Genomic DNA, 16,735 nt, shown 5'->3' on the forward strand with positions numbered 1-16,735 from the left:
TGTTATTTACTGAGCTGGACTGCTAGTATAATTGTATGTATGAAAGACATTGTCTTAAGTTTTATTAAGTTAATTTTGTTGTGTCTCAACTTGCATTTTAGTGCCCCAAGCTTGGCATGAGCAGACACCTGGAAGAGAATATGAGGGCCCACCTCAGCATGATGTCTTCTCTGGTAAGCCGTCAGAGACAGGAGATCCAAGAGCTGAGGAAGCAGGTGGAAGAGTTGTCTGTGAGCAGTGAAGGGATTCTTATCTGGAAGATCAGCGACTACTCCCGCAAACTGCAGGAAGCCAAAGTCAGAGGCAACTTTGAGTCATTTAGTCCACCGTTCTACACACACAGATATGGCTACAAGCTCCAGGTTTCTGCCTTTTTGAACGGGAATGGTAGTGGCGAAGGAAGCTACCTATCAGTCTATATTAGGGTGCTTCCCGGAGAGTATGACAACCTACTGGAATGGCCTTTCTCCTATCGTGTTACATTTTCCCTTCTTGACCAGAGTGATCCTTCGCTGTCCAAACCCCAGCACATTACCGAAACTTTCAACCCTGACCCTAACTGGAAGAACTTCCAAAAACCAGGTGGCTCCCGAAATTCCTTGGATGAAAGTACACTTGGTTTCGGGTACCCCAAATTTATCTCTCATGAGGATATACGGAAACGTAACTATGTACGTGACAATGCTGTATTCCTTCGAGCATCTGTAGATATCCCTCAGAAAATAATTGCATAATTACAGAGCTTGAACATGTAAAGAGGAAACATAGACTCCTATTAGAAATTTAGTAGTGTTTTGGTAAATTATTTACTGTTCTTGATCACTACTCAAGATGCTCTAGCTCCACAAAGGAGGATGGTTACAGAAGAGCTGCAAATATCATCTTGTCCTCTAGCCGGTGAACAGATAATTTTGAGTTGTTATGACCAAGTCAACTGTGATGCCTTGTGAAAAACGGTGGTTCACTGCACCAATAATGCTTTTTTTTTGGGGATGATGTCCCTGAATAAACAGCAAAATGTGTATATGACCAAAATGATCATCTTTGTTCTTCTTCTCATATGGGAACAGTGTAACAACTGCTGCAATAGTCTGAAACTGCCACGTGGCATTTAACAATAACACATCGGGTGCCTATACTGAATAACATTCCTTTGCACCACACAACAGTGGATTTTTACATATGGTTGGTGCAATATATCTAAACATCTGGCACCAAGGGATAACTGGTTTAACTGTGAGATGTGGAAGGCTCTGCTAGGCATTTTTGTTGTTGTTGAGGTCAACAGCAGTTTTTACCTGAGAGCTCATCACTCAGAACTAAAGACCAGGTGTTAAGATGAAGCCAAAGTATCCAATCAGAGTGAGAACCATGAGGTGTGCCCCATGCAATAGAGCAGAGGTGGGCCTACCTCAGGAATATTTTGTGGTGCTGGAGTCCTGTGCAAGGATGAAAATTTAACTGGTAACTTGAATGAGTCTTTTGGCTACAAAAGGGTCAATGTTAAGAGAGAAACAAGTAAAAGCCAAGAAGTTCTCAGCAAAATGCCATGTGACAAAGTGGGACCATGTCTTGTGGTCCTTTTTTTCCTCAAGATGGCTGCCAGGGTTGTTTGTATTTTATGTGGCCTCTAGTGGCAGCAAGATTTTCTACTCAAAATTTTATAGCCTTTTTACTCCTTTTGTAAGTGACCGTTTGATAAATAAATGTGCGGGACAGATTTGGGATTTGATTCTGATGATTTCTTAGCAGGGTGTTCTGTTATGACAGGAATTCATTGTCTGATGTGATGCGTCTAATAGGAGTGCTGTGGCACTATTTGATCTATACATTTCAATGTAAAAACTTCTGGCATATCAATCCATGAAAGACATGCACGGTTCTGTTATTGGCCTGTTCTCAATATGGCACTGTATAAAACCTAAATTGGATAACGTATACCCAAAGATCACCTATTGTGGGATACTGTCATGGTTCGGCAGCCATCTGAAGCCAATTTATGTTCAACTGGAAGGTATTGCAACTGTGTTAAACAAGATAAGTCAACTACCCTTCAAATGTAAATTTTATTAAGTTTAAGTAAAACTTAAACTGTAGAAAAATGGATGCTGCCATCACTTATCACTTTTAAAATTGATCATTTTTGGGATAGCCATCTTGGTTGAATGCTTTCTATCACTGATCTAGAACAAGTTATACAGATAAAGAATTTTGATTTTCCTGGGTACATGTTCCTGGTTAATGAATAACAATTAAAACTAAGCAGTCTCCAGCCAGGTAGGTAGCCTTTTCAGAAGAAGGCCTGCAATGGCATCCTCCATTTTTCTCTTATGACAAGTTTACTGTTGTGAAGTCAGCCAGTGAACTACCTGTGCTCTCCCATTGTGCTTAAATCAGAAAGTCCACTCCGCATTCCCTCGTCTGAGTTTCATAAAAGCCCAGTCAACTAGATTAAAGGATAAGTTCACCTTTAGGAAAATAAAAATGTTCAGTCTATTTTTAAGTGAAACATGTGACATGTACCCACTCTTGCAGCCGCTCCCTGACCCCCTTCTAATTGTGACAGTGGGCCGGGATCTTCTCCCCACACTTGCTGTCACTATTTGAAAAGAGCATGACCCACACCGCCACGTTATTCATTAACAGAGTTCTGTGAATGAATGATCTACAAGTACCAACAGCGTTTTGTGGCTGACGGCTTGTAGTTTTCAATGAATTACCAGAACGCTGTTGAGTGCTCTAGGTAGGTAATGGATTCTTGCTATCACTGTGTAACTGCCTGCCCATACCAGCTAGGAGCAGACAAACAAACAGTCTGCTGGAGCCCTGCCTTGATCCCACAATCTGCTGATCGTGGGTGCAATGCTTTCCAGGCTCCCTCAAAAAAAAAAATGAAATGCACATTTTTTTACCTGCAAAGGTGAACTTCTCCTTTTAGGGCTTTTGAAATAGACTGCAAACTTTTGTCACATGATAGGGGTACAATGCTGCTACCTCCCTGACATGCTTCAGTGTATGTGGACAAAGGGAGACAGCAGTTTCTGAACCTGAGAACACACAGGCTTGCCATCTCATAATCCCCATTTTAAGGCTATTCAGAGTATCGCATCTACTATATGATTTTAGTTAGCATGGTGGCCAATGTGAAATTAAGGTGGGCTGCAAGTGGGTCTAATTGTAAAATTATATTTGATTAGAATATGCCTGTAACTGCATGTCAGGGCAAAAGGGATGAGAGGCAGCATTGGGCTTTTGTGGGCTGCCTTGCTAATGATAACAAAATACCTACCGGTCTCTGCAAGGACACTATTGGACTGCATGCATTGTTTATGGACTCCAGCGCCACTGATCCCATAACTAGCACTATGCTTTGTTCACCGGGATCTGTCTCTTTACATCACTGGCCACTTTAAAGACAGGCTTCCATTGCTTGTCCTCTGCTAGCAGAAGGACCTGTTTCCAGTAATGAGATCAGCAGCGCTGAAGACTGCAAATCACAGATCAGTAGGTACTTTGTTATTACCAGAAAGGCAGTTTAGAGCTGTCTAATTATTATAGCAAGCATACAATTCGCTTTCAGAATAACCTGTACTATCCCAGAATAATAAAATGATAAAATTGTCTAAATTCTGATAAGTCATACATATTATATTACTGTTGGGAGTGCCAATAATAAATAACTGCTGTGCACAGTTTGTTGTGGTGGGTTTTACAACAGCGTGACTAACGAGCCATATCCAGCACTGTACAGTACAGTGATGGTGCTATGATGAAATGATCTGATTTACTTGTGTAGAAAATCTGGAACTTATTGACATTTCTAGATCTAGAAACCTAGTGTGATGGATCTGGCAACTGTGATATTGATGTTCTATAGTGTGTCTAAATTCTTATTTTGTTATTGTTTTTTTTATTTATTGTCTAAAAATATCTGTTGAATGAAGAATTAATGTATTGGATGGGAGGGGGTGGCTGATTGCCTTTATACTTTTTGTATAATAAATCCTCTCCATGTTAAAGTTCATTTGTCTGTGTATTTCATAGTTGCTGGAGGTGCACAACTCAGAACCTCACCAGTAAACTCGAAGAGTAAAGTACTGTAGATACAGGCGAGCTCCCTTTCATCTCCCTTAATCTTTTGCAAATGCACTGAATGACTTAGACCAAATCTACATTTATCTCCTGCAAATGTTCTACGTGCTGCTACTTTATGATGTCATTTCTTTCTTTGACAGTACAGGGGGTCCCCGGGTTACAAACAAGTTAGGGACTGTAGGTTTGTTCTTAAGTTGAATCTGTTTGTAAGTCGGAACAGGTACATTTTTTAAGTGTAGCTCCAGCCAAAAAAAATATTTTTAAGCTTTTTGGATAACATAGGGAAGGTTTAACACCCCTGTAACATTTGTTTTGCTGTGTGTGCCCCTGTTCAGAAGATTTCACCTCACTTTCTGTCCCAATGACAATTGGATTTTGAAAATTTTGGGTTGTTGTGGAAACAAGCCTTGGTGATAAAGCATCAGTGGAGGTACCTTTTCCCCATAATAGTTCTTACAGAAGTGAATTTCCCTTCCTAAGGGTAGATTTCCTCTCACTTCCTGTTGTCTCCCTCCGTTTGTAAGTAGGAGTCGTTTGTAAGTCGGATGTTTGTAACTAGGGGACCCCCTGTATGTAGTGTAGTGTGTGTGGTTTCTCCTCAGTATGTGCCTGATCACCAGGTTTCTCAGTCAGATGTTGCGGGCTACTACTTGCTCTACAGGGGTACAAAACAAATTACAAATCCATATACTCTTCACAAAGTTAAAAAAGAAAACCTTTTACAAACACCCCCTGTCTGGACTAAAATGCACAATTTTATAGTGGTTAAGCCTAAACATTTTATTAACTTAACACATTCCTTGCATTAAGTTTAAAAAAAAAAAACGTACAACAGCAGTGCCCTCTCTAAAACTTACTTGAGTCCAGTATTGATCCAGGGCTGAGCCTGGCTTCAGTTCAGTTCAGTGCTGCCTTTTGACCATGTGGGGAGCAAAGCTGACACGCTCTCATTACTTTTTGCACCCCTGACAAAGCTTTCCAATTTAAGAGTGAAACATGTTGGGTTCTTAACTTTTTTTTCTTTTGGGAACTGGTGTAGCACATGGGTATTTGGGACTCCATGTTGCTCTCAGTAAGTGATCTCTTGCTTGGTCTGGAAGGGAAGTAAGCAAAAGTACAAATTGGGAAGAAGCTGAAGAAGTTGACATTCTGGGCTTCAGGTAGCTTAGTTAAGCCCTTCAGTAGTCACTGCATTCATGAGAGTAGAGCCAAAGCCTTATTTAGAAACTGGGGGTACAATTGTGTAGCCCCTTTTGTTTTTCTGGGAGGGTGGTTCCAGCCCCTTGGGCATATTTGCAGAAATATAATTGCGCTTGAACCTGAGTATATAAACCATCAAACTTCTGGAAGTTTCTTAGTTGGCGTTTGAGAGCCTTCTGGAGTACCAGCCACCGTCTTTGTAAGTGAAATATACGTATAAAGTTGACACATAGGTTAGCCCTGCGGCTTTTTGGTGTGTAGGAATGCACATCTCCATTTAGTTTTGTGCACCATAGGAAGTGGCTTCCTGTGGTGGCACACTAAGAAGGGCAGGAGCCAAGATTAGGAGGTTTGGAGCCGTTCTATGCAAAACCATTGCACAGAGCAGGTAAGTAGAACATGTTATTAAAAAAAAAACAATCACTTTAACGCTGGCTGCATTAGATGATCTATAATGTAATCATCAAATGCTGTGAATGAAATCAAGGACTGATGTAAAGCCACCTATTGATACCCTCTTTTCAAATAAGTGGTTCCTGGTATCTATTGATCATGTTGGGGTCTAATATCCCTATAACTATGGTAGAGATTAAGTCAACTTCTCCACTGCATAGAAAAAAATGCGGTATAACGCAAACTATTTCTGCCAAATATCCAGCATAGCTATTATCCCCATGTAGCCCAAACAGCTGTAATTGAAGTGGCCCATAACTAACAGGAGAACACTCCAATGCTTTCACCCATGTCCGGATGAAGTCCACCAGTGGTTTGGACAAAATGTATTAGCTTGTTCACCTGTTAGAATAGAATCTAAGTACTGATATATTACATTTATGTTTTTGGGATTGGATACACTTAACTGGTGGTACAAGTTTTTGCTGTGAAGTAGCATCGTCAAAGAGTAAAATCAGGCATTACAAAGAGATCCAATATGAAGGACTGTCACTAATAATTCCTGGTCAGGATAGGCAACACAGTGGGAAGTGCACACCTGTATCAATAGCATCAGTTTGAGACACTTCTGAAATTATTCAGAATGCATTGACGGGTGCTTTGACCTCCTTCTGACCTGTATGAAAATGCAAGACCTGTCTGATATGACCAAAAGCTCATTAGCGTAGGCCCCTAATATCAAGCCAGCAATGGCAGATTCCATATTTCTGTCCACACATAGCCATTTTAATTTAGAGGCATCTGAGGATTGAAGGTGGTATATCTAAAACCTTATGCTGCCTCTTCTGTGGTATACCCAGTTCCCATAAATGCAGTTTTACGATTATGTGTATTGCTTCTGGATTGGTTGCATTCCCTGAGAAGCCTTGTGAGCTCCTAAGGTAAATCCACAGATAGACCATGGGGGGTTATTTACTAAAGGAAAATCCACTTTGCATTGCAAGTAAAGTCGCTGTAGATTTGAGGGGGACATGCAAGGAAAATACAAAAGAGCATTTTAGCTTGCACATGATTGGATGATAAAATCAGAAGAGCTTCCACTCATTTCAGATCTACCCCTTAGATTTAGAGCGATTGCACTTCCAAGTGCACTTGCAGTGCAAAGTGGATTTGCCTTTCGTAAATAACCCCCCATGACTTTTGATCTTTCTTATGCCACGGGGGACTTTTAACTCAGTTTTGGGGTTCAGTATTGCTATTATTTATTGCTTTATTTGTGAGCCCCAGTTTTTCCTTCCTGAAATCAAGGCTGCCGCTTCTAACTCCTGTCAAAAAGGTTTGTTGCCTGGTTGTTGTACTGAGCCACCGGCTTCAATACAATGGGGTTGATTTACTAATGGCAAATACTGTGCACTCTGCATTAAGCTCTGGAGAAACTGCACTTGCAGAGTGCAACTGCATTATACATAGTGCACAGTCTATTTGCCTTTAGTAAATCAACCCCAGAGTGCGTTACCCAAAACAAGTATGCAGATCAGGAAAGTCAGAAGTTCTCATTTGCAAACTTGCCGAAGGTCAGTATCTCAGTACTAAAGCTGGAGGGTCAGCATGAGGCCAGTCAAACCAGCATTTGACAAAAAGACAGCAATGGCAGCCTCAATGTTTCCCTAATGACAGGTTTCCTTAATTGTACTGCGGTTGACAGAATTTGTTTAAATAAAAAAGGGAAAGAAAGAAGTCTGTTTCCTGGAAGCACATTTATATGCTGCGATCATAGTCGGGAACACAAACCTTTACTGTGTGAGTCTGCTCTCTGGGAGAGGACAGGCTCTGCCACAAATATCTCTCTTCTGTTAGCTTGATGAACATATGCAAATGATGGAACAGACGAGCAGCTACTGTGTGTACCTACATAACTGATGTAGTGTTCTCTAAATCACTTCCTTTAAACAGTCAGCTATTGCTGCTATCCTTTCCCCTTTCTTCTGCTATCCTTTCCTCTTTCTTCTCATAATTTTATCCTTTTTTTTTTTTTTTTTTTTTTTTTTAATGCAATCTTCTAAATAAGTACATTTTAATGCAATTACTATGGAATTCAGTGTAAAAATAACAATAAAAAATACGGAGTATATTTAAATGCTGTGATATGTCTGCTGCATTTTCACCAAGTAGGGACCCATCCTTGTATGTGGTTTGGTACTTGGCCCAGCACTGTCTTTTGAGTTCAGGGAGACAGTTACTGACCCAACCCTATGCAAGATCCCCCTAGAGAAAACTGAAGCTTCTACAAGGCTTCTGTGCTTGTTGGCAACTGAACAGGGTGAGCAAAGAATGGTGAGTATATGTTCCTGAAAATAGGGACATTAAAGTAAACTTGTTGCTTAGCCCTACATGGAAAACAAGTTTTTTTCCTTTAAAGGGGAGCTCCACCCAAAAGGGGGAAGCTCTGCTTGTCTGCCCCCTGTTCTCTTCTTCTGTGGCTTTGACAGGTACCCACTCCCATGTCCGGCTCAGTTTGCCGCAGCAAAGTGATCCGAAAGTTTGCCCGCACAGATGTCTCTGAAATTGCCCCTGAAGTCGGGACTGACACGTGGGAATGAAATCGTGCAAGTTCAACTGACCTCGCACAATTCCATTCCGGCTGTCAGTGTAACCCTGGGCGCAAGGTAAGCTATACACATGGCAAGGCTGTTGGGAAACGTTCTTGCAAGTTCTTGCATGCTCCAGTTCAAAAGGAATCAAAACAAGTCTTCTATAAGGACTACAATGATGGAGGCTGGGTTCACACTAGAGGAGCACGGAGCGGCTCACAGCAGGGGGTCCGGTGCCTCTCCATGCACTGGTTCAGGTCCGATTTCAGTCTGATTTTTTTTTTTTTTTGGGGCTAAATTCGGACCTGAAACGGATCAAAAGACGCACAGGATTCCTGTGCAATTCGCACAGGAGATGCGTGAACCAGTTCCATAGAGAGCTGGTCACAATCTTCTGCTATGCGAATTGGATGCAGGGAAACCCACATCCAACTCGCAATAGTGTGAACTCAGCCTAAATCACTTTGCACAAGCATTGGCAGTCTTGTCACTATCTGCATATGGATTTCATGGTGCTGCAAATGAGACAACTGACAATGGGTAGTTACATTTCTCAGTTGCTGTTCTATTTCATATATCACTATATGTAAAACGTATACCTCCTAAGACCCAGACTATGTAGATAGTATGGAAATTTGCTGGTTTAACACCAAGCTGACCTAGACCTACAGTGAAGGGAAAAAAAAGTATTTGATCCCCTGCTGATTTGTACATTTGCCTGCTGACAAAGAAATGATCAGTCTATAATTTTAATGGTAGGTTTATTTTAATAGTGAGAAACAGAATAACAAGAAAAAAATCAAGAAAAAAACGCATTTCAAAAAAGTTATCAATTGATTTGCATTTTAATGAGTGAAATAAGTATTTGACCCCTTCTCAAAACATGACTTAGTACTTGTGGCAAAACCCTTGTTGGCAATCAGAGGTCAGACGTTTTTTGTAGTTGGCCACCAGGATTGCACACGTTTCAGGAGGGATTTTGTCCCACTAATCTTTGCTGATCCTCTACAAGTCATTAGGGTTTCGAGGCTGGCATTTGGTAACTTGAACCTTTTAGGTCCCTCCACATATTTTCTATGGGATTAAGGTCTGGAGACTGGCTAAGCCACTCCAGGACCGTTAATGTGCTTCTTCTTGAGCCACTCCTTTGTTGCCTTGGCTGTTTGTTTTGGGTCATTGTCATGCTGGAATACCCATCCATGACCCAATTTTAATGCCCTGGCGATCGCTGTATAATTGTCAATCGACACAAAAATGTGTCAAAAGTGTCCGCCATAAAGTCGCAGTCTCGATAAAAATCGCAGATCGCCGCCATTACTAGTAAAAAAAAAAAAATAATAAAAATGCCATAAATCTATCCCCTATTTTGTAGACGCTATAACTTTTGCGCAAACCAATCAACATACGCTTTTGTGATTGTTATCAAAAATATGTAGAAGAATACAAATCGGCCTAAACTGAGGAAAAAATTTAGCTTTTTTAAAAAAAGTTGGGGTTATTTATTACAGCAAAAAGTACAAAATATTGTGTTTTTTTTTTTTTCAAAATAGTCACTCTTTTTTTTGTTTATAGCGCAAAAAATAAAAACCGCAGAGGTGATCAAATACCACCAAAAGAAAGCACTATTTGTGAGGAAAAAAGGATGTCAATTTTGTTTGGGTACCACGACGCACAACCGCGCAATTGTCAGTTAAAGCGGCATAGTGCCGAATCGCAAAAAATGGCCTGGTCATTGAGCAGCCAAATCTTCCGGGGCTGAAGTGGTTAAGGTGAAAAAACACCTGGTAGTCACCGGCCCCCCAGCCCCCGTTTTACTTACCTGAGCCTGTTCATCTCTTTGTTGGGGACGTGCTGTCCTTCTCTCCATGGGGTCCCGGCTCTTGATTGGATAGATTGATAGCATTGGCTCCCGCTGCTGTCAATCAAATCCAATGACGCAGGGCCGAGTCCGGCATTTGTGTCTGTGGGCGCAAATGCTGGACTCCAATGCACCCACAAGGTAACCCCCTCAGGAGAGCCCTTCTCCTAGGGGGTTATCTGATGCAAGGTGGAGCTGCGAGAACCACTGGGGGACCCCAGAAGAGGATGTTTGGGGCCACTCTGTGCAAAACGAGCTGCACAGTGTAGGTAAGTATGACATGTTTGTTATTTAAAAAAAAAAATAAATTCTTACAATCACTTTGTTGTCCTGTCCCCTTAGCAGAAAAATACCCCCAAAGCATGTTTACACTTACATGTCTGATGGTGGGGATGGTGTTCTTGGGGTCATAGGCAGCATTCCTCCTCCTCCAAACAGGGCGAGTTGAGTTGATGTCAAAGAGCTCAGTTTTGGTCTCATCTGACCACAATGCTTTCACCAGTTCTCCATCATTCAAATGTGCTTTAGAAAACTTCAGACAGGCCGTACTTATGCTTTCTTGAGCAGGGGGACGTTGTGGGCGCTGCAGGATTTCTGTCCTTCACAGCGTAGTGTGTTACCAATTGTTTTCTTGGTGAATATGGTCCCAGCTGCTTTAGAGATCATTTACAAGATTCTCCTGTGTAGTTCTGGGCTGATTCCTCACCATTCTCATGAACAGTGAAACTCCACGAGGTGAGATCACGCATGGAGCGAGGGAGATTGACAGTTATTTTGTGTTTCTTCCATTTGAGAATAATTGCACCAACTGTTGTCACCCTCTCACCAAGCTGCATGACGATGGTCTTGTAGCCCATCGCAGCCTTCTGTAGGTCTTCAATCTTGTCCCTGACATCCTTTGACAGCTCTTTAGTCTTGGCCATGGTGGAGAGATTGGAATCTGATTGCTTCTGTTTACAGGTTTCTTTTATACAGATAACAAGCTGAGATTAGGCAGTGCTCTGAATCTCAGCTTGTTACCTTTTATAGAAGACACCTGGGAGCCAGAAATCTTGCTGATTGATAGGGGATCAAATACTTATTTCAATCATTATCAATTTATATTGTCAATTTTTAAATCAATTTATAACTTTTTTTAAATGCGTTTTCTGGATATTTTTGTTGCTATTCTGTCTCTCACTGTTAACATAAACCTACCATTAAAATTACAGACTGATTATTTGTCAGTGGGCAAACGTACAAAATCAGCAGAAAATGAACAAAATCCCCTCACTGGTTTCTACAGTTTTACTTCAGCTTAGTACATCATACATGGATATTTTTCTTATCCTTGGCAACTTTTATAGTCAGACAATGGGGTTAATTTACTTAGACCCCTTTCACACATATATATATATATATATATATATATATATGTATATATATATATATATATATATATATATATGTATATATGTATATAAAATATTTGTAATTTACTTAGACCCCTTTCACACTGGGGCGGTTTTCAGGCGTTTTAGTGCTAGAAATAGCCTCTAAATAGTGCCTGAAAACTGTCTTCCATTAATTTCCGTGTGAGGCGGTTGTGGTTGCAGGATGTTAGGAAAAGTCCCGCAAGCAGCATCTTTGGGGCGGTTTTGGAGCGCTGTATACAGCTCTCTCAAAACACCCTGCCCATTTAAATGAATGGGCAGCGCCTGAAAAGTGCTTCGGAACCGCCTCAACATGGGGCGTTTTTAACCCCTTCTTTGGGTTAAAAGCGGCCTGCTAGTGGCCGAAAAACTCTTCCCACACGGCCTATAGCAGATTGGCAGCCGGGAAGTGGTTCAGTTATCCTGACTGGGCATCATATGACATCCAGCAGGCGCGCCCAGCTGATCATCGCATGAACCAGGAAGTGCCGGTAAACGACATTCCTCGGTTCGGGCTGACAGGGAGAGCCGATCGGCAGCTCTCCCTGTCAGAGGGGGGGGGGGGGGGGGTCTGTGTTGATAATCAACACAGCCCCATCAGATGTGCTACAACAGCTGCCAGTCAGTGCCCCATAAAAAAAAACATGAAAACAGTGCCAATCAGTCCAGTGCCAGCAGTAAAACCTGTCAGTACCTCGTCATCAGTGCTGCCCATCACAGCCGCCTGTCAGTGCTGCATATCAGTGCCGCCTATTGGTGCTCATCAGTGCTGCATATCAGTGGCTCCTCATCAGTGCCCGTCAGTTAAGGAGAATCAAAATGTTTTATAACCGAAACAAAGAAACTTTTTTTTTTTTTAATTTCGGCCTTTTTTTAGTTTGTCTACCAAAAAATAAAAACCGCAGAGGTGATCAAATGGCACCAAAAGAAAGCTCTATTTGTGGGAACAAAATGATAAAAATTTTGTTTCAGTACAGTGTAGCATAACCGCGCAATTGTCAGTTAAGTGCCATATCGCAAAAAATGTCCTGGTCTTTAAAGGGGGAAAATTCTTCCGGTCCTTAAGTGGTTAAGAAAGGCCAAGGTAAAACAAGGGCTACACTGCTGATTATAGTGCATCTCTAAGCAAAACTTTATTTATTTCGATAAAGTGGGGAAAGCTTAGACCCTCTGTCAAGTTATTTCATGTTTTTGTCCCCCATTGGAAAGATTCACCACTGACACCAAGATAGAAAGTGAGGGGAAATGCACATTTTTTGAGAACAAAAGGTCAGGGGAAATCTATAAACAAAGAGCCACAATTTAAAAAAAAGAAAAAAAATGTTTTAACTTTTTGCTACATATATACATACATATCCCCAAAAAAAAAAAAAAAAAAAAAAATATATATATATATATATATATAAAACAAATTTATTCATCAGTTAAGGCCAGTGGCGGTGAACCTTGGCACCCCAGATGTTTTAAAACTACATGTCCCATGATGCTCATGCACTCTGCAGTGTAGTAGAGCATCATGGGAATTGTAGTTCCAAAACATCTGGGGTGCCAAGGTTCGCCATCACTGGTTTAGGCTGATTTATATTCTTCTACAAATTTTTGTTAAACTAAAAAATTGATATAGGCGTATATTGATTGGTTTGCGCAAAAGTTATCGTGTCTACAAACTATGGGATAGATTTAGGGACTTTTATTTTTTTTATTGTTTTTACTGGTAATTTCGGTGATCTGTGATTTTTAGCGGGACTGCGACATTGCGGCGGACAAATCTGACCGCAAATGGCACTTTTTGGGAACCAGTGACATTACATTGATCAGTACTATAAAAATGCACTGATCAATGTAAAAATGACACTGGTGGAAACGGGGTTAACACTAGGGGGCAAAAAAAGGAAAATTGTCCCCAAAAGGGAAGGGGTTTTCTAGGCAGCAAAGCGATGGGAGAATGATAACACTGGGTATGAGATTAATTAACTTTATTGAGACATAGTTTCAAGAATGACAGTTAAGTAAAAATATGAACTGTGGTACAGGAGATATGTGAAAAAGCATAACCGCACATGGGAAACTAAACACATTACAATTGTAACTCTCCGCAAGTCTCGCAGTTGTGCTCGGCTTCCTCTGGTGATGTGTAGGTTAGCCAGGGACCCCTGCCGGTACTGAGTAGTGGAAGTCTTCGAGGACCTCAAGTTCAGGAGAAATGGCTACACACATGTGATTGGTAACTATGCCTTAAGATGTTTACCAGTTTTTACATTGATTACTTACAACTGTTTATGTACGGTTATATTGATGTGTCTTTTTATACATGCAAATTTCCCTACAGCGCATACATATCCTCTGAAGAAGACACGATGGGGTCGAAACGCATCAGTTCTATCCAAGCGCTTGAATATTTTGTACAAATGTGTTTAGTTTCCCATGTGCGGTTATGCTTTTTCACATATCTCCTGTACCACAGTTCAGATTTGTACTTAACTGTCATTCTTCAAACTATGTCTCAATAAAGTTCATTAACCTCATACCCAGTGTTATCATTCTCCCATCGCTTTGCTGCCTAGAAAACCCCTTTCCTTCTGGGGGACAATTTTCCTTTTTTTGACAATACTCGGGGTGTGCAGCATTTCTTTCTTTTCCCAAGTGTTTCCCTGTTTCTACAACACTAGGGGGCGATCAAGGTGCTAACTGTGTTCCCTATGTGTGTTCTAACTGTAGGGGGGATGGGCTGCCTGGGACATGACAGAGATCTCTGTTCCTGATGACTGGGAACAGTAGATCTCTGTCATGTCATCTGTCAGAATGGGAATCCGCCTTGTTTACAAAGGCAGATCCCCATTCTGCGTCTGTACTAGGCACTCACGGGTCACTGGCGAACACATGAGTCTGCCCGACCTGCGGGCACGCTCCCGCAGCGTGCGCAAGGGTGCGCCAAAGTACAATGACAGCGATTCGCGCAGTGCAGCAGTTAAACTGACTGCTAAGTGCAAAGGATTTACCTTCATTAGCACAAACGGAGCAATCCCAGGGTAGTAGTAAGAAGAAAGTAGTCTAGGTTTAAAGTGTCTCATCAAAAATAAAGCTCCTGGTGTCTGTAATTTGACTTTAAGCTCTTAACAGACTTTAGGGAGCAGAGGTTTGTCAATCACATGAGCAGGAGAGGAGATATTTGGGGTTACTCTGTACACAATGTGCAAACCAGCCTCTAGTTGCAAGGTAGTTTCAGTTAAACCTTTTTGGCAGTTTTAGAAAATCATAGCACTGCAGATTACAATGTAGAATTCAAGTTTAATAACTTCAAATGACAAAGTGGCTTATGCGACAATTCATTTTTATCAGCTTTTTGTGCTGCCTGAAATACAGACTGCCATTGATAACCTTCAACTTACAAATCTGAAATGTGGATCCAATTGCTTCAGTTGTGTCTTTGAGATCAACAAGTTTGCAGCAAGTGAATTACACCTGCTTCATTACTTGTTACAGGTCATTGAGTTAGAAAGTATTACAACTTATTAAAGGCTTAGTTCATCTTTACCAAAAAACTGCTTAAGTATATAAGAGGCGTCTGAAGATATAAACAAACCAAGCAGGTTTGACTAAAGTTGAATAATGTCCTTGCTATAGGTGTAGGCCATTTATGTACCTCATAAGGTCTGAGTGGAATATGCCCAGGACATTGCTAAGTGAGGCCTAGTTATTACTGCTAACCTCCACCATCACAGAAGTGAGCTCTCATGTGCTGAGCTCAGAGCTACTGCATCAGGCGACAGGAAAAGCATGTGAGGGAGTTTGAATCAGAAAAAGAGCTTGCTCTGTGATGGGGTGAGCAGTAAGAATTGGGCCTCTTAGCAACATCCTAAAAGTATTCCAGTCAGGCTTCAGGAGGTACATAAACAGCCTACACCTATAGCAAAGTCATTACTGGTATTTAACAATTGCTTGTTGATCTACAGACACCCCTTACTTGCATAGGCAATTTTTTTTTTTTGGTAAAGGGGAACTAACCTCTAAATCAGCGATAGCCAAACAACTATCTTTTACAGAAGGTGATCAGAAATGGCCTTTTAAATACAGCATACTTATTATTGTGGATGTAAGGCCTCAGTTGTCCTTTAGCTGCCAGCACATAGAAAAAAGCAGCTAGCCCACACATATACCTATCTCCTAGAGCGAGGTTCCCCCAGTCGGTCTTGCCGCTGTCCGCCTCCACACCTTCACCACAGTTCTGTGTGTGACAAAGTCATTGATTGGCTGCTCAGGCATACATAGACAATCAGTACTTTTGCCCCACACAGAGTCACAGTAAATATGCAAGAGTGAACAAAGCAGGGGACTGGACTTAACGTACAACTAAAGGCTCCTGAATGATACCTGAACAAGTTTCAAATCTAATTACCACGTGACGCACAATAAAGTAAACTAAAAACTTTCTTCACCGCCTCTTTTGTGACTCATGGGGTTTATTTACTAAAGGCAAATTCAAGTGCACTTGCAGTGCAAAGTGGAAGTGCAGTCGCTGTAGATATGAGGGGGACATGCAAGGAAAATAAAAAAACAGCATTTTTGCTTGCACATGATTGGATGATAAAAAAAATCAGCAGAGCTTCCCCTCATATCGGATCTTCCCCTCAGATCTACAGCGACTGCACTTCCAAGTGCACTTGTAGAGCAAAGTGGATTTGCCTTTAGTAAATCAACCCCAAATGCCTTCACCCCAGACAATATAAGCTTGTAAATCTGCAGGGACAATCCTGATAGCCACACTCCCAGCCAAATTTTTTGCATCCCAATGTGGTGCAATTGTACACATGAGGATTGCAACTTTACTCTGATTTCAGGGACAGTGCAGCATCGCTATCACCCCATCACAAAAAGCTGCATTAGGTGCACTTCACTGGCCAAATCAACAGGTATTTGTGGGACTTTTTAGGGGGTAGAAGAAAACTAAGTGCAAATGCTACAACTCATTGATGTGTTGAAAGCAGAACAAATGGCCAAGCTGAAGGATTTAAGTAACTTTGGCAAGGGCCAAACTATACTGGCTAGATGACTGGGTCAGATCTACTCCGGAACTGTAGCTCTTGTGGGATGTTCCTGATCTGCAGGAGTCATGACCTACCAAAAGTGGTCCAAGAAAGGAAGATCAGCAACAGGGTCAAGGGTAGCCAAAGCTCCTTGATGCACAT

General features: G+C 41.4%; 1 protein-coding gene across 1 annotated transcript in view; it reads left to right on the forward strand.

Annotated features, from left to right (window-relative positions):
* TRAF4 (TNF receptor associated factor 4) overlaps positions 1–4,019 on the forward strand; it is a 68,342-nt gene extending 64,323 nt beyond the window's left edge. Inside the window, exon 7 of the mRNA XM_073616790.1 lies at positions 102–4,019. Within this exon, the coding sequence (XP_073472891.1) occupies positions 102–734 (633 nt within the window). The 3' untranslated portion in view covers positions 735–4,019. The remainder of the gene's footprint in view (positions 1–101) is intronic.
* Positions 4,020–16,735: the final 12,716 nt, after the last annotated feature.

This window comes from Aquarana catesbeiana, linkage group LG02 (genome assembly GCF_042186555.1).
Source record: "Aquarana catesbeiana isolate 2022-GZ linkage group LG02, ASM4218655v1, whole genome shotgun sequence".
Taxonomy (NCBI): domain Eukaryota; kingdom Metazoa; phylum Chordata; class Amphibia; order Anura; family Ranidae; genus Aquarana; species Aquarana catesbeiana.